Source organism: Carassius carassius, chromosome 35 (assembly GCF_963082965.1).
Source record: "Carassius carassius chromosome 35, fCarCar2.1, whole genome shotgun sequence".
Lineage (NCBI taxonomy): Eukaryota > Metazoa > Chordata > Actinopteri > Cypriniformes > Cyprinidae > Carassius > Carassius carassius.
The window spans coordinates 5,588,042-5,606,390 of NC_081789.1; the positions used below are offsets into that span (position 1 = coordinate 5,588,042).

The 18,349-nt window shown below is 38.2% G+C and overlaps 1 protein-coding gene across 4 annotated transcripts; it reads right to left on the bottom strand.

The window, feature by feature from the left end:
- Positions 1 to 1,013: 1,013 nt before the first annotated feature.
- Positions 1,014 to 18,046, bottom strand: acbd5a (acyl-CoA binding domain containing 5a). Of its 4 annotated transcripts, none has more exons than XM_059524321.1 (14): positions 17,909 to 18,046; positions 17,511 to 17,620; positions 13,911 to 14,031; positions 13,122 to 13,194; positions 12,904 to 13,021; positions 11,013 to 11,045; positions 10,549 to 10,752; positions 9,976 to 10,170; positions 9,787 to 9,875; positions 7,052 to 7,268; positions 5,515 to 5,714; positions 5,361 to 5,420; positions 2,844 to 2,953; positions 1,014 to 1,252 (listed from the first exon to the last, which is right to left on the bottom strand). In XM_059524321.1, exons 2-14 carry the CDS (start codon positions 17,590 to 17,592, stop codon positions 1,243 to 1,245), a joined length of 1,512 nt encoding a protein of 503 aa, XP_059380304.1. In that variant the 5' UTR covers positions 17,593 to 17,620; positions 17,909 to 18,046; the 3' UTR covers positions 1,014 to 1,242. The 4 variants fall into 4 exon arrangements, with proteins under 4 accessions (XP_059380304.1, XP_059380303.1, XP_059380302.1 ...); XM_059524320.1 differs by having other exon boundaries at positions 1,014 to 1,255; positions 9,787 to 9,871; positions 9,975 to 10,170; positions 17,909 to 18,044; XM_059524319.1 differs by having other exon boundaries at positions 1,014 to 1,255; positions 17,909 to 18,043.
- Positions 18,047 to 18,349: the final 303 nt, after the last annotated feature.

Sequence of the window (18,349 nt, forward strand, 5' to 3'; positions counted from 1 at the left end):
AAGGTGGGAAAAAAAACTAAAAATGTTCTCTCTCCGACCATTCAAGATATAAAGGAGTTTGTTTCTTCATCAGAACAGATTTGGAGAAATGTAGCAATACATGACTTGCTCACCAGTGGATCCTCTGCAGTGAATGGGTGCTGTCAGAATGAGAGTCCAAACAGCTGCTAAAAACATTGTGAAATGAAAAGCTGTGTGTTTGTAAGAAACATCCTCCTGATTCAGATGAGATGGCTTCACTGGAGAAAGCAATGTTATTGATAGAGGTATATTAGCTAGCTGGAAGCAAGAGTTTGAGGTAAAATATCTTAATGATAGATGTATTACAAACATGCATTACTTGTGATGGTTTTTCAGCTGTTTGGACTCTCATTCTGACGGCACCCATTCACTCCAGAGGATCGATTTGTGAGCAAGTGATGTGATGATTTCTCCAAATCGGTTCTGATTAAAGAAACCTTGGCCTGAGGGACACTAAATTCTAAGCAAATTTACGATTTTGGGTGAACTGTTCCTTTAAGCCGGCAACATTCAGACATTAAGATGTGTGGCTTTGTGCCTACACACTTTTGAGGATACCAAATAGGTCTGATCTTTGCTGGCAGGAATCATGACGGGACGTTGAATGGATGAAGAACGTAATTTTCTATATTGCCTTCGGACTCTTTTCTCAGATTTCCAAAGCAAAGGGTCAGTTTAATATGCATGTTTTTCATTATGGCTTTAAAGAGCACCACAGCTCTTTTGAGCAAACGCTAAGTCTCTAGATATTTATGTGCATTTCCTCCAACAATTTAGGAATCCTGATTTATTCCCATTACGGCTCAAACCCCAAACATGGTCTCTTTTCTATCAAACATGGCAAGAATCAGAGATATATTCAAGCAGAAATCACCTTTGCATCTTCCACTTTGCTACAGTATTAATGACAGACAGCAGCTATGTGCGCAGATCACTGAATGATTATACACTTGACATGAAAGTTATTAAAATGCCCCTAATAGTGCGCAAAATTCTAGTTTGAATTACTGAAATTGGGGACTTCTGACTTAGCAAGTTGTTACATTAAAAAAAGAAAAGGTACAAAAAAGCTTGTGATGAGCTGCATCGCCGTACATTCACTCTCAGTCTTTCTGTTTGCTAATTCTCAGGGTTGTCATCATAGTGCAAGAGCAGGAGTTCGAGATCACGGGACAAGCTGACAAACTCTCCTCTGGGTCTGCAGAGCAGTCAAACCATCAGTCAGTTGATTCTTCTGTAACGAGATGATCCAATCTTTAACATGCCTGCCATCACATGCACAAATATGATCATATCTGTTGCACATTCCTGAGCTATGTTCAAACTAGTGTGAAACAGCAAGCAGTTACAACAATGAATGCTTCAAACTATATTCAAGCAGTAGTTCACCCAAAAATTACCTTCAGGCCATCCAAAATCTAGATTAGTTAATTTTCATTTATTTCCATTTTTGGGTAAATTATTCCTTTAATTTTTAAGTTTTTATGCTTATTTGATGAAAAATACAGTAATATTTTTAAAACGTTATTACAATTTAAAATGTAGAAACATATCTATTTTAATTAGGACTATCGATTTAACATGTATGATTATGGAAATGATGGTCAAAAAGATTAATGCACCCGCCTCGCCTGGACCTGTACATCATCTTACACTGCATGCAACTGCTATGATGAATCCAGTTACATCTCCCTAAATGTTCAAGATATGAGAGCAAAAATACCCCTGCATGGGTTTTTGTCTTATATTTATATCCTATTAGCAATATCACATGATAAAATCATATGAACACATGATAGGTAAAAACTGATAGCCTGAATGCACTGTAAGTCGCTTTGGATAAAAGCGTCTGCTAAATGAATACATTTTAAATTTAATTTTTAAATTTAATTTAATTTATATCACGAGCGAGAATGACGCTTTGTTCCTGAATATCTTCACTATTACATTTGTGACATTGATTTTATTCAATATTTAATATTTTGTTAAATTTGAGACATTATATAGTCAATTGTTTGCTAAAAGTTTTTCAAACAAAGCCACAGTAAAAGTGTTGTTCATCTTTGAGTAACACAACAATGGTATAAATAATCATTTCAATGTTATCTCCACATTGCTGTCTTAAGAATTTGTGAATTAAATTCTGTTGAATCAAAATATAAAAAGTAGCTTTGAAAATAAATATCTAATTCCTTTGAATGTCTTATTCAGTGCTTTTCTCATTTAACATTATGATGACTTTAACATTTAGTGCAATTTCTCAGTGCAAATGTGCAATTAATTTTCAATTAATTCATTGACCAATCAATCAACCAGCATAATGTAATTAATGAGATTAAAATTAGCTTATTATTTGCTTTTAAGCAGCCCTAATTTGAATATGTATAATGTAATTAATGAGTTTAAAATTTGCTTATTATTTGCTTTTAAACAGCCCTAATTTTAATATATGTATAATGTAATTTATTTGTGTGATACAAAGCTGAATTTTCAGCATCATTACTCCAGTTTTCAGTGTCACATGATCATTCAGAAATCATTCTAATTTGCTGATTTAGTTGCTCAAGAAACATTTCCCATTATTATTAATGTTAAAACACATTTTATAAGAATATTTATTATGACATTTTTTTACTTTTTAGAATGCTTTGATGATTAGAAAGTTAATAAGAACATCATTTATTTCAAATAGAAATCTTTCGCATTATAAATGTCTTTAATGTCACTTTTAATCAGCGTATCATTGCTGTATTTGTATACTAATAAAAAAACAAAACAAAAAAAACACTTAAGCAGTAATGGTACAATGGGACAGTGCGTACCTCCTCCTGCGCTGCACATACAGACGGATGAGCCACTGCACCACAAACGGCCAGATGACAGCAAACAGCACAGTCCCAGGAGACACATCAAAAGGCCACCAGGATGGCTTCTATAATAGGAATAAATCAATCAATCAACATTTATTTGTATAGCGCTTTACAACAACCGACAGGTATCCAAAGTGCTTCACATCATAGAATACAATAAACATCATATCATACAATAAATACATATAACAAAAAGAAAACAGCAAGAGGGAAATTGTGTCACCACTACTATGTATTAAAAGCCATCCTAAACAGGTGGGTTTTAAGTTTAGACCTAAAAAGAGTTTCATCTGAAGTTGTACGGATATCAGGGGGTAACTTGTTCCAAAGTCTTGGGGCAGCAACTGCAAACGCCTGATCACCCCAACGCTTGTACTTTGACCTTGGGACTTCTAAAACCAGTTGATTTGAAGACCGTAACGACCGGCTGTGCTCACGCAGGGTTAAAATCTCACTTATGTACTCCGGTGCTCGGCCATTTAGGGCCTTAAAAACGAACAACAAAATCTTAAAATCTATTCTAAACTGTACTGGAAGCCAGTGTAAGGAATAGAGGACAGGAGTAATGTGTACACGCTTAGGTGTATTTGTTAAAAACCGAGCGGCAGCATTTTGCACAAGTTGAAGTCGTGCAATAGAGCCTTGACTTAAACCTACATAGAGAGCATTACAATAATCCAACCTCGAACTAATAAAAGCATGAATCACCTTTTCTAGATCAGGCCTATTAAGAAAAGGCTTAACTTTAGCTAGAAGACGAAGCTGAAAAAAACTCATTTTGACAATATTGCTGATTTGCTTGTCAAATTTCATGTCGCAATCAAAAGTAACCCCTAAATTTCTGACAGCAGGCTTAAGGTATGGAGCCAAAGCCCCCAAACTCACCGCTGAACCGTTTGGGTTGCCGGAGATGATACACTCCGTTTTTTCATTATTTAAACTAAGAAAATTTTGTGACAACCACATCCTAATATCATCGATACAACTAAGTAGGGAGTCTAGTGCGACATTATCATTCGGTTTTAAAGGCAAATAAATCTGCAAGTCATCAGCATAACAGTGAAAGGATAGATTGTGCTTTCCTATAATACTCCCTAATGGCAACATATATAAAGAAAACAAGATTGGGCCAAGAATTGAACCCTGGGGTACCCCACAAGAAAGAGGAGCAGCCGACGAGGAGCATTCACCAATCATAACAGAGAAGCTCCTATCTGCTAAATAGGAGCTAAACCACTGAAGTGCCAAACCTCGAATGCCCACACAATGCTCAAGACGAGAGAGGAGGACTGCATGGTCCACCGTATCGAACGCTGCTGTGAGGTCCAAAAGCACTAACACAGCAGGACTCCCGGCATCCACAGACAAGGCAATATCATTATGTACTCTTAGCAGTGCAGACTCGGTACTGTGACGTGATCTAAAACCAGACTGAAATTTTTCGAGGACAGAATTTTTCTGCATAAAGGCTTGTAACTGTATAAAAACAACTTTTTCCAAAACCTTTGACAGAAAAGGCAGATGAGAAACTGGTCTAAAGTTAGATAACACTGAAGGGTCAAGATTTGGTTTCTTAAGTAGGGGCCTGACCACAGCATGTTTAAATGCAGCTGGGACACAACCTAGACTAAGACACAAATTAATTAAAGTGAGTAAACTTGACCCAATGGCGGTATTAAAAACTTCTTTCACTACCCTGGCTGGGACAATGTCTAACGGACAGTTGGTGGGTTTCATGTGCTGCACTACCTCAGAAAGCAGTGTAAGTGAAACTGGCTTAAAATCCTCAAAAACAGCAGAAAGCACCGGAGCAGCAGGTACAAACACGTTAAAATTAGCACTGCAGTTTTGCCTGACAGCTGCTACTTTGTCAGTAAAATAACCAAGAAATTTCTCACATGTACTAACTGAAACCTCTGTCGGATCAGAGGTGCATGGATTCAACACAGAGTTAATGGTATTAAATAAAACTCTAGGTTCATGAATGATCATGATTCATAAATGATCATGAAAATATTATATCAGCACCCATTCTATAGCAAAGGCATAATTCAAATTCAATAATTTGGGACACGATCAAAATTGATATCTCTGCATTTGGCAGACGCTTTTATCCAAAGAGACTTGCAATGCATTCAAGGTTTACATTTTATCAGTTCATGCATTCACTGGGAATCGAACCCATAACCTCAGCATTGCTAGCTGTCTGAGCTACATGAATGCTCTCCTTTCTTCTGAACAATTTTGAAGAATGTGGGTAACCAAACAGTTCCTGGTAACCACTGACATCCATAGTAGGGGAAAGACCAGAAACTGCTTTGTTGCCAACATTCTTCTAAATACCTTCTTTTATGTTCAGCAGAAGAAACAAACTCATACAGGTTTGGAGCAACTTGAGGGTGAGTGAATGATGACAGATTGTTCATTTTTGGGTGAATCCCATCAATCAGTTTATTAAAATGACTTTACCTTCTTCGTTTTATTTGCAGGTGGTGACAGGTAGTCTGATGGCAGTGCTAAGGATCTGGCCTGAGAAGTTGCACATGACAAATCAAAAATGTAATATTTCATACTTAATCAGTGTTATCTATGTTGTACTGAGTGAAAAGAGACGGTATGTAACCTGTGAGGCTGTGAGAGCTTCCAATGTGTGTAGCCTCTCTAACACGCTCTGCATGTCGTCCTGCAGTCTGGCCAGAGCACAGATTATCTGTTCATTTAGATTCTGTGTTGCTGATCCATCCGTCCCCCAGCGTTCCCCATCTCCCCCACTGCCCTGCTGCGGTCCCGCTGACCCCGAGCCAAAGGCAGGTGGCCTGGACCCTGATACACAGGAGAAGCAGCTGTAGTATGTGCAAACAGCACAAACATTCTGTAGATCATTAACAGATTAAAGAAACAAAGTTTCCAAAAACAAATTTACTTGAGGATTGCAGCCCTGTTCCAAAACCTAGAGAGCATTTTAAGGTAACATATGTGCACTCACAAATTCGTAATTTTAAAAATTTTCGTCAAACAACATTTTTTCACTGTTGACAATGAGACAATAACGAACTAAAACTATTTTTAAATGACAAAAATTTTTAATGTACATCTATTGACATTTTCGTCAACGAATAAAAAACGAGACAGAAAACTTTGGGGAGGGACGATTTGGGAAGAGATTCATTCAAAACGAATCTGCTGCGTGGTTCAGAGGTTAGATGTGTTCATATGAACCGGTGGGACATAAGCTAACATACACTTGCTGCATGTCGTATAAAATTTAAAAAAATGTCAATATGTCGAAATAAGAGAAGAGCAGACATACGAAAAAATCTGACGACGCAAGAAAGAACTCAATTTGGTCTGGTTTTCTGAGCACAGACACTGAAGCGTACACACACACAGAGCGCGTCTCTCAGTGCGCGAGTACTCTTTCGTGTCGCATGATTTGACGACTATTCACGTAAACACAGTTGATCAAGTCTTAAGTGAACGTGTATCAGTACATTTTAACGTTTTAAAGGTATAGCAGCCTAATTTAGTTGTTATTGTCCGATTCATTGCTGTTAATCAAGCAACAAAAGAAAGACATAAAATCAGGCACTGCTCATGAAAACTTTAGTAGCCCTAAAGATTCATCTAAATTTATTTATAGAAATAAATGTCTGCTTGAAAGAATGAAGAATATGGTAAACAAGCTGCTATAAAGAATGCATAATTAGCCTGTATAACCATTGATATTTCATCAAGAAGACCGTGTTCTTGTTCTTTGTGAGAAGTGCTTTTATTTAATTTGAACAAAAAGGCATGTTGTGTGTCACTGCAGTTAAATCGTTGTCTATCATGATAAAACCTTAATATCAAACCAATATAATGAGTTTGGACATTTTAGAGAAATGCTTAATAAATGCACTGTAACTAAACCCATTAGGTTTTAGCCCACTAAATTTACTGTAGATTTAGTCGACTAAAATCGTATTCAATTTTGTCAACTAAAACTAAAAACAATTCAAGATGACTAAAATATGATTAAAACCAAATGGCATTTTAGTCAAAAGACTTTGACTAAAACTAAATAACAAAAATAACACTGGAACAGAACAGAAGCAATAGCAATAGTTTTGAAACAGATTTTTTATATGATTTTGCTGTTGTTTTGGTTGCTATGTTTGTACCTCTTCCCCTCCTGACCACAGATCTGTCACTTCTAATCGCAGGAAGTCCCTGCCTCTGAGAACCGCCTCTGCTGCTCCGTCCGTCTTCTCCGCCGTGCTGTACGCCTTCCTCCCGTCCCAGCAGTTCCTCTTCTGATCTGACCTCTCCTGTGGAGGACAGTGTGCTGTGGCTCTCCTCTGCCACGTCCAGTGAGTGGCTGACATGTAGCTCAGATCCCTGGAGACCAGGAACAAGAGCACATGCATTACTCGCATTACTGCATGATTTTGGGAGATTTTAAAACCATTACAGAGAAGCTAACAGACTAAAGATGCAGGTCACACTGACGTTGTTTAGCGATTCTCTTTTTTAATAGGAATCCATGCAGATTTCGCAACGGGTTCAAGGTGGTCATATGAAATCTCTGTGCTGACCAATAGAAAACTGTTTGGTTTGAAATTGATGTTGTATGAATTTATTTCTTCTGCTAAACCCAAAAGAAGATATCTGGAATAGGGCTGTGCGATTAATCGAAATCGAAATAAAATCGCGATTTGAGTGTGCGCGATTTCTAAATCACTTTATAGTACGATTTTCCGTGGCCCTGACCTCCCGCAGTATGTTATCTGAACCAATCAAGATGCAGCGCACCTAAGTGGAGCAAGAGAACAGAGCAGACTGGGCCTATACCTAACTCCAGGTTCACACACTCTGTCTGTGATGCGTAGCCTTTTTTCGAGCCCATGTTAATGGAACAGAACATTCACACTGCACGCGGTAAAAAGATGAGAACAGAAAAGGTTATAAATAGAAAGGTGGGAAAAGATTTAATATCTTGCGCGTGAGCACAGAGAGAGTTGTGAGTGCACAGGACACAGGTTGAGCGAGAGGAGACACGTTGTAAGGCAGCATATATCTGAGCCTTATACAGTCTATGATCTGAGCACACGCATCTGGTTTTGTTAACAGAGCATAGGAAATCTGCGTGCGAGTCAGTAACGTGCGGGTTGATCCAAAATGAGTGGGTGCCTGCGGTCGCCCGCAGTTAAGAGTCATCCAGAAATATTTTTAATGATATTTGGGTCGCGGTCGGTCGGGTCCTTTGAAATAAAAATGGCAATTAAACATTTGTCATTTATATAGTACTAGACACATTTTTGAAATACATAGGCCTACACTTTATTGGCTGAATAACTGGCACGAAGATGACGCACGAGCTCAGTCTGCACGTAGAGATGGAGGCGGCAAAGAAGACTGCATGGGGAGCAATGTCCCTGTTTTTGGTAAAACATGATTTTGTTTTATAGAAAACTCTTTTTAAAAGATTTTCGTTTTGTATAAATTGTATCTTAATTTTGATCAATGTTTTATCAATCAGTTGCCCGTATTTAATAAATAAGAAGCAAATATATAGCCTAGCAGACAATGTAATAAGGCGCCGGCAGGATCACTTGCATTGCATGTGAACTACACTCAACCTCACAGAATTGAGAAATATAGGCTATATATTACAGAAAGCTTGAAAGGTCTTCTTTTTTCAAACAAAAATATTCAAACCAAAATAAATGGGCTACTCTCTGATGTACTCGCATCGTCAACTTCATCTTTGCAGCGACACAGAAAACACCAGTTTATTACTAAAAAATTAAATGACTCCTTGCATATTTTCGAACCAGCAGGTCATTCTGGGTTGAGCGAGACCCCACGGAATGAGCGAGCGGAGCGTAATATATGGAGAAATGCGCTCTCTGCTCACAAGCTCTGATCGGAACAAACCCGAGCCTCAATGTCTGCTGATCTTGCAGAAACATACAAATAGACATAGCCAGACTAGACTATTTTAGTACAAATTATGAGCTTACCGATGATTTTTTATAATTCTTGACAAAATTATAATATATTAAGTTTTGTTGTTTGTTTAGTTTTTTTGCCTAGTTAGTTTTGCCTACGTTCCTATGGCCCAATGACGCTACGATGAGCATTTACTGCTTTTTAAAAATGCGGGTCGGTTACATTTTTTCTTTTTTGCGGTCCGAGTTGCGGGTGGGTTAGTTGAAAACGTGGGTCGTGTGCGGGTTATTAATACATTGACCCGCGTATCACTGGTGCGAGTGGATAGATTCGCGCTCGAGCATTATTTTAATGTGCTTTCACGTTACAATAATGCTCTCTCGTTGCTGCTTCTGAACCGCGTACACATAACTTACTGAATAGCACTGCAGATGGAGTACGTGTGACCCTTGGGCAATAAATATATTAAGCAAAACATATAACACCTGAGGCACCGCTACAGTGAGCTCTATGACCAATGCATGACAAAAAAAATAAAAGAATAAAAAATAAATAAATCCCTGAACACGGTTTTATTTTATTTTTTTCCATATGTCTAGACATTTTGTGTGACATCTTTACTTAGTGATTATTTTGACTTATGTCTGTTCTAGAGATATTTGATAAAGCTCTCATTGGTTTTCTTTTGGAAATATCTTTACAATTTATACTGAATGCATTTATGACTGTAAAGCATGTCTGTGTGTGTCAAAATCGTGATTAAAATCGAAATCGCAAAATTTATAAAAAAATCGTGATAGGTTTTTTTTGTCCATATCGCACAGCCCTAATCTGGAAGAATGTGGCTAACCAAACTTCCATAGTATTTTTAAGGCAAACTTTCCCTTTAGTACTGGATCCTACACTCCCAGCATCAAGTAATTTTTGGATTTCTCATCATTAAGTGCAACTGAAATCTACTTACCTCTTCCCCACCAAACTGGTCGACAGAGTCACAGTACACCTCACTGTCCGAATCACTGGCCACATGGAGAGAACTGGACACGTCTTCTGCTTCACATATAAAGAGAGTGATTCAGATAACTATTGCAAGTATGTCCTAGAGCTTACTTTTAAAAGTCAAGTCATTTACCCTCAATGTCTTTCTTCTCATCTTTGATGTGTCCATTCATCTCTATGATGTCTCTCTCGTGGTTAAAGCTTTCAGAGTCTTCTTCTGTCTCCTGCCTGTTCAGATCAGACTTGGACCCATGCGTTCCATTGGCAAGGACTTTATGTTGGCCGATACTTCCATTAGATATCCGTCCTTTAGGTCTTCCTGCAGAAGCCCTTTTCTTCAGTTGGGAGGCTAAAAAACACCACAGTTTGCAATGGAGCAAATGTATTATTACTAAAACATGCAAGCATTATGAAGGAAATATGAGTGGTGTTACCAATGCAACACTGTTTAAAAAAGTGTGCTGGGTTGTTTGTAGGTGAACTGGCCAATGCCAATATCTAGTCTCTAGATATTTTGACACTTTTGCTGGCAATCAAAAGGTCCATTGTCTACTGTCAACAGTGTAACAATGTATAAAGCACAGGTCACACCGAAGTCACAGCTGGCAAATTTGTACAACTACCTTGAACCTGTTGCAAAATCTGCTTGGGGAAATCTTTCGCTTCTTCAGCAGAAGCAGCATGTGACTGCACCTTAAGTATGAGCAATAATAATTATGAGGTTTACCTTTTTTCACCTCTTTAACCTCCTCTTCTGCATCTTTCTCTTCCTCTTCATTATCATCTTCTCCGTCTTTCATGTCTATTGATTTAATCTGTTGAGTTTCTGATATTTTGATGGGGTAACTGTCCAGGCTGCCGTTCATCTCCATCGTCCTGATGATGCTTTTTGTGACACTTTTGGGTGGTGATGTTAGCATGCTCCCAAACCCTGGAGACAACAACAATACACATGTAAGATGATGCATTGATGACCTGTTCTGAAATTTGATATGCACACTTTTACTGAAAGGTCCGTTCTGTCAGGACTATTGCACAAAAAAAAGGAAAGCTAGACCACAGACCCCAGACTAATGTACACTAATAACAGCAGTGAGTGAACAACTAAGGCATCAAAGCAAGCACCTGGACTATGGCACTTTGAACTAAGGGCACAGGCCGCTGAGGGAGAACACACTGCTATTTACTTGCCTTCAAGTTGCCTAGCAAATCTTTCCAAGCGGGCTGAACATGAAACAAAGGGGTAATTCATTTTTGATTGTATCATTATTTACTTGCAAACTACAGTTTAAACGTTTGGGGTCAGTAAGATTTTTTGAAAAGAAGTCTGTTATTAGCAAGGCTGTGTTTATTTTAAAACAGTAATTGTGTGTTTTATTCCAGTGATGCAAAGCTAAATTTTCAGCGGGCATCCCTACAGTCTTCAGTTTAACGTCCTTCAGAAATCATTGTAACATGCTGACTTGAATAAAATCCTTACCGAATAAAAGCTTTATATATATATATATATATATGTGTGTGTGTGTGTGTGTGTGTGTGTGTGTATGTGCTGGTCATATAATTAGAATATCATCAAAAAGTTGATTTCACCAATATCATTCAAAAAGTAAGGAAAATCCCAAATTCAGTATCTCAGAAAATTTGAATATTGTGAAAAGGTTCAATATTGAAGACACCTGGTGCCACACTCTAATCAGCCAATTAACTCAAAACACCTGAAAAGCCTTTAAATGGTGGGGAAGACTGCTGACTTGACAGTTGTCCAAAAGACAACCATTGGCACCTTGCACAAGGAGGGCAAGACACAAAAGGTCATTGCAAAAGAGTCTGGCTGTTCACAGAGCTTTGTGCCCAAGCACATTTATAGAGAGGCGAAGGGAAGAAAAGATGTGGTAGAAAAAAATGTGTACAAGCAATAGGGATAACTGCACCCGGGAGAGGATTGTGAAATAAAACCTATTAAAAAATGTGGGGGAGATATACAAAGAGTGGACTGCAGCTGGAGTCTGTGCTTCAAGAACCACTAAGCACAGACGTATGCAAGACATGGGTTTCAGCTGTCGCATTCCTTGTGTCAAGCCACTCTTGAACAACAGACAGTGTCAGAAAGCATCTAAAGACAAAAAGGACTGGACTGCGGCTGAGTGGTTCAAAGTTAGTTTCTCATATGAAAGTAAATTTTGCATTTCCTTTGGATATCAGGGTCCCAGAGTCTGGAGGAAGAGAGGAGAGGCACACAGTCCACGTTGCTTGGGGTCCAGTGTAAAGTTTCCACAGTTAGTGATGGTTTGCGGTGCCATGTCATCTGCTGGTGTTGGTCCACTATGTTTTCTGAGGTCCAAGGTCAACACAGCCGTATACCAGGCAGTTTTAGAGCACTTCATGCTTCCTGCTGCTGACCAACTTTATGGAGATGCAGATTTCATTTTCCAACAGGAAACCTGCACACAGTGCCAAAGCAACCAGTACCTGGTTTAAGGACCATGGTATCCCTGTTCTTAATCAGCCAGCAAACTCGCCTGACCTTAACCCCATAGAAAATCTATGGGGTATTGGGAAGAGGAAGATGCGATATGCCAGAGCCAAGAATGCAGAAGAGATGAAGGCCACTATCAGAGCAACCTGGGCTCTCATAACACCTGAGCAATGCCACAGACTGATCGACTCCATGCCACGCTGCATTGCTGCAGTAATTCAGGCAAAAGGAGCCCCAACTAAGTATTGAGTGCTGTACATGCTCATACATTTAATTTTCATACGTTTTAGTTGGACAAGATTTCTAAAAATCCTTTCTTTGTATTGGTCTTAAGTTACATTCTAATTTTCTGAGATACTGAATTTGGGATTTTCCTTAGTTGTCAGTTATAAACCTCAAAATTAAAAGGAATAAACATTTGAAATATATATCAGTCTTTGTGTACTGAATAAATATAATATACAAGTTTCACTTTTTGAATGGAATTGGTGAAATAATTCAACTTTTTGATGATATTCTAACTAAATGAGCAGCACCTGTGTGTATGTATATATATATATATATATATATATATATGCCCCATGAGGGAACTGTTGTTCAGTGTACCTGTGCTCAAATCTGACACTTGCATTATCTTCTTCTTGTCGTCAACGAGCTCATAGAATGGTCCGATGACCTGCAGAAGCTCCTCGACCTCATTTGTTACAGGCATACTTTCCAGAATCTATTCAGCAAATTTATACAACAAAGTTACATAAACCATTACATTAATTCATACCGAGTTTTAAAAAACTGCTAAAAAGAAAAAATCCAAAACATTATACCAGTTTCAAATCTTCCACATAGGCCGCCATGGCCTCCTCCTTCTGCATTTCCCCAAGAGAATTCCATGCATCCCTAAACACAAGCAGCAGGACGGGTCAGTGACAACCCTGCTCTCATAAGCTTGTCAACACTGATGTCATCTCACAATCAACTGAAACTCTAGCAGCGGTTTCTCAGATGCAGGTAGAAAAGACAGAAAAACAAAAATAGCATGAAGCACAGTAAAATGGTCTGTGTGGAAATCTTTCTTACTCGTCTGATTCTCATTTACATTAAAGGCTTTTCACAAATTTTAAAATAGACTTCTGCAGAACTGCCCTTTATGTGGCACTAGTTACTAATAATACAAACCTGATGTGATACTGATACCGATCTGTTATCTCAGTGAACTTTTAACAGTTAATTTTCACTAGGTTATAGACACCGGTCCGAATGGTGTAAACTCATGGGGAAGTCTGTCGTTTTGCATCACTAGTGGAAAGAAATGATACTGCAAACACTACCCCAGTCTGCCATTGGTTGAAAAGGTAGTCCATCCCTAAACTCACACCACTGGTTGAGCCATAAACTAACATGAGAGCGCAAACAGAGCAATGCTTTGAAAAAGCTCGCACTGTTTGCACTCTTTAGAACGTCAACAGCTTTTCATTAAACTGGGATATTTGAGAGACTATTTGAATAGTGAGGGGGGAAAAATGCACTTTACCTTTAAGAACTACTGACACTTATAACTAAAGTTCTTTTGTTTTATGAAATTCACTAATCTAGACATTTAGCAGGTTCAGTACCATTTGGCTTTGCCAATAGGGTCCCAGAACCCTGGACGGGGAATGTTGCAGGGGCCTTGTGTCGCTTGCTTGTAGTAGCTGTAAAATTTCAGCATCATGTCATTGGAAGGCTGAAACGAACCTGGAAAAAAAAAAATGTAAATAGAAAATTTGAATTTTAAATCAAAAAGTAATGCAATATTAGATTGTGGTAAAGAAAATAAAAAAATAAATAAATACAAAAATAAATATATAGCCTATACATATAAGATTAGTCTGAAAAGAACGCACATCACACCTCTCTTCGTCAATTTGCACTTGCTACCAGTAGCTGTTAACATCAATACACCCCTTCACCTAAATGCATTACTTCAGACTTCTAGTAGCTTGCCTTCTGCAAGTGAATGTCGCTTTATTGTGCCATCCCAAAAGAGGCACAAAATCACTTTCACATACGTTTGCATGAAATGTTCCCTCCTTGTGAAATGAGCTGCCCAACTCAATCCAAGCAGCTGAGTCCTTAACTATCTACAATATCAGCTAAAAACACAACTCTTCCATCTTTATTTGACATTCTAACTCACTCTACTCTAATTGTGTGTGTGTGTGTGTGTGTGTGTGTGTGTGTGTGTGTATTATATATATATATATATATATATATATCATTTATAAAAGACCTCTAACACTTGTGCTTGCTATTCATTTTTCTAAATGCTTGTTTTCCGTAAAAAAAGGCCTCTAACACTAACTTTCTCTGTTCTTTTCCTATCTACTTGTTTTCTTTTTATTTATTATAAACAAGTCTCTCTAACACTAGCGTCTCCTATTTTTCTATTCTATATACTTGTTTTCATTTTATTTATTATATATAAAAACACCTTGCTATGTGTACTGTGTTAGGCTAAAGGGGCGGTCACACTAGACTTTAAACGTGCGAAATTATTTCGGACGCCGGTGCGAATATGGGCGGGAGCAAGATAAAACTGTCTCTCCTCAATTATCACAACATGGATTAATATGTGCTTGTAACTTACTGTGTCTTTTGCCACGGCGTTGAAAGCGTCTTATATTGTATTCTCTGCATCTCTCTCTATATAAATATATACACCCTAAGCAATAAAATATTATAAAACGTCCTCATTCAAATGTACCATCTGTTCCTGTTTCCACTGACACTGCGAACCATGCAGCTTCTTTTTTATTTTATTTTTATAATCTTTTAAATATGTATTATATAAAATAGGACGCTGCGCTACAGCTAAAGTTAGCGCTTCCTTCATTTTGAATTTCTGTACAGAGGTCACGCTGTGACGTATCGATCTTCTACTGCTCCCACATCTTCACGTGATGCAAATTCGCAGGTCAGAGTTCACCAAACTTGAACTTTGGAACGCAGCGAGATGCGAAATTTTTCACATGAGCTTACGTTTCCGGTCTGATGCATTCGCATGCGTATGAATGGAAGTCAATGGAACGAAAAGTGCAGTGTGACCGCCCCATAACTGAGACTTGTCATAGCACTTGCATTTTGTTGCTCTTTTGCTGGTTTTGATTATTTCTACTGTCCTTATTTGTAAGTCGCTTTGCATAAAAAGTGTTTGCTAAAAGACTAAATGTAAATGTAATGCAAATGTATGTATATATGTACAGTACATGTACATACAGTATTATAGTGTGTGTTTTATAAAAATACATATACATATATAGTGCCGTGAAAAGGTTTTTTTAGGATCTTCGTCCTGCTGCATAACCAAAGTGTGCTTGAGCTTCAGGTCACAAACTGATGGCCAGACATTCTACTTCAGGATTTTCTGATAGCGTGCAGAATTCATAGTTCCATCAATTATGGCGAGTTGTCCAGGTCCAGAAGCTGCAAAGCATCCCCAGACCATCACACTATCACCACCATGTTTGACTGTTGGTAATGTATGATGTTCTTTTTATTAAATGCTGTGTTGGTATTACTTTGAGAAAAAAAAACAAGCAATTTGGCTGCTAAATGAAAAGAGCAAGTCAATTAGAGCTATAGCAAAAACAAAGGACATGGAGAAAATCAAGAGTTTGGAAACCTACCGCAACATCAGAAACCAACGACGACCTGAACAGTTGAGAAAAACAACAGCAGTTGATAACAGGCAAATCTTTAAAGCTGTGAAAATGAACCGTAAAACACGGGTCTGTAAAATCACCAACAACCTTCAGAAAGCTGACAATCTTCTGTCTGCTGGAGACTTTGACACAGAATTACAGAAGCTACACCGCAAGATGCAAACCTCTGACAAGCACCAAAAATAGAAAGGCAAGATTAGAGTTTGCAAAAGCCAGCAGAGATTTGAGAGAGTTTTACGGACAGATGAGACAAAAATCAACCTCTATCTAAGTGATGGGAAAGCAAAAGTGTGGAGAAAAAAGGGAACTGCAAATGATCCCAAGTATACAGCCTCGTCTGTAAAGCATGGTGGAGGTGGTGTCATGGGAAGAGCATGCATGACTGTCTCTGGAACAGGCCCTCTCAATTTTAATGAAGACTTAATGTTTGATGACAGTAGCAGGATGACTTTGGAAGGGTACAAAACCATCTTGGCTACCAACATTCAAGAAAATGCCCCCAGACTCATCAGAAAGCGCTACATATTACATCAGGACAATGACCCAAAACACCCTGCCAGTTCAGTCAAGGCCTTTATCAGGGCAAAAGGAATGTAAAGTCTTAGATTGCCCAAATCAATCTCCATATTTAAATCCGATAGAAAATGAATTTCACCAGCTGAAGAGGAGACTAAAGGCAGAAAATCCCCAAAACAATCAACAGCTGGAATTGGCTGCATTAAAGGCTGGGAAAAGCATTTCAAAGCATAAGACCAAGAGTCTGGTGATGTCTATGGGTCGCAGACTCACTGCTCTGATAGCACGCAAGGGATCTGCAACTAAATAATCAAGAAATGTAACTACATTTAATTTAACTCAATATCTCAATGTATTTATATTTCCTTTTTTAATCTTAAAATTTCACTTAAACCAGTAAATATTGCTATTGATTCTTAGACAATTTGTCAGAATCTATTACGTTTCATTACACATTAAAGGAATAATAAACATTGAAATAAAAACTGATTGTATGCATCCTTGTGTTTTTTCAAATAATATTACGGTTATAACGCACCATAAAATATATTTTTAAAAAAAGGAGAAAAAAAGGAAAAATCACAAAAATGATTCTTCAAAAACTCTGCTAACATGTTTCACAAACAAACGATGCATAAATAACAGCATATTTGTTTGGGGACAAACAAGGACAAGTTTTATTGGGAGGTGAACTATCCCTCCACACAGAAATTCCGTTAGCCTGTCTTAAATATATCTTGCATGTTGACATATATGATAAATCACATGAGACTCTATCACCACACACACACACAGTCTCTGATCAGGGCTATTTCAGCACTTAAGCTCGGCTGAATGTAGGCTAATCGCGTTGACCGTGAAAACCCGTGATAATTTCTTATTTGATTATGAAACTGCAGCGTTCATAAGAAAGTCGGTGAGGGATCGCGTGCACTGCTGTCTAATATTACACAAGATACACAGTGTTTACTAAATGACTGTGACATATTTACTCACCGTTTGAAGGTAAACTTTGGATGACTTTGACAGCAGCATTGAAGCTCTGCTCGTAGACTGGTTTGTTGTCACCCTCCATCATGACAATCTACAGCAAGATCGAGCACAACCTACCAGCAAAGTTACATTTATATTAATCGATTTATATCATTCATAATGTTCTTTGTATCTGTCGCAATTACAGTAAGCTGCACGTTCCACGTTAATGAGACGTTTATCATTCCAAAAGAAGTAAACAAAGCCAAAAAACAATCGATTTTGTCTTTACAAATCTTGAAGGACAACCAAGACATGACTGAAAGTGCAGTGAATACTGTTTAATGTGATATTTCTGGATTAACTTGCACTAGAAACGATCGAAACGGCGTTAAAACAAGCACGAGCATTTGATACTTTACCATTTGCTGCTCAGCCTGCTGCGCTGGAGACTACGACCTCATGAATACGTACCTTCCAGACAACATATGAACGCGTACTTCAGGTGTTTCCTGGGAATTGTAGTTCCTTTAGAGAACGACGCTGCCGTTAAGTCTAGCAACAATGGCGTTTAAATCCTACAAATAACATAATTCTACGTGTAACATTCCGGGTAATGTAGTTCCCCGATGTAAGCTTACCAAAGGGAGTTTTTGACATAAACCCGTTTCTGGCTACGACCTTTGAATGTGCCTAGCAATATTTTGACGAATATGTCTAAAGATAGATATGCGCTTAACAATTTCCTGCTCAATAGACGGAGAGTCAACACTGTGACACTTAATGGAACGCAACAAAGTGTCCCGTCCCTCGTTACTGGATGTATTGTAACACTACAACTCCCAACGTTCCATTCGCGCAGC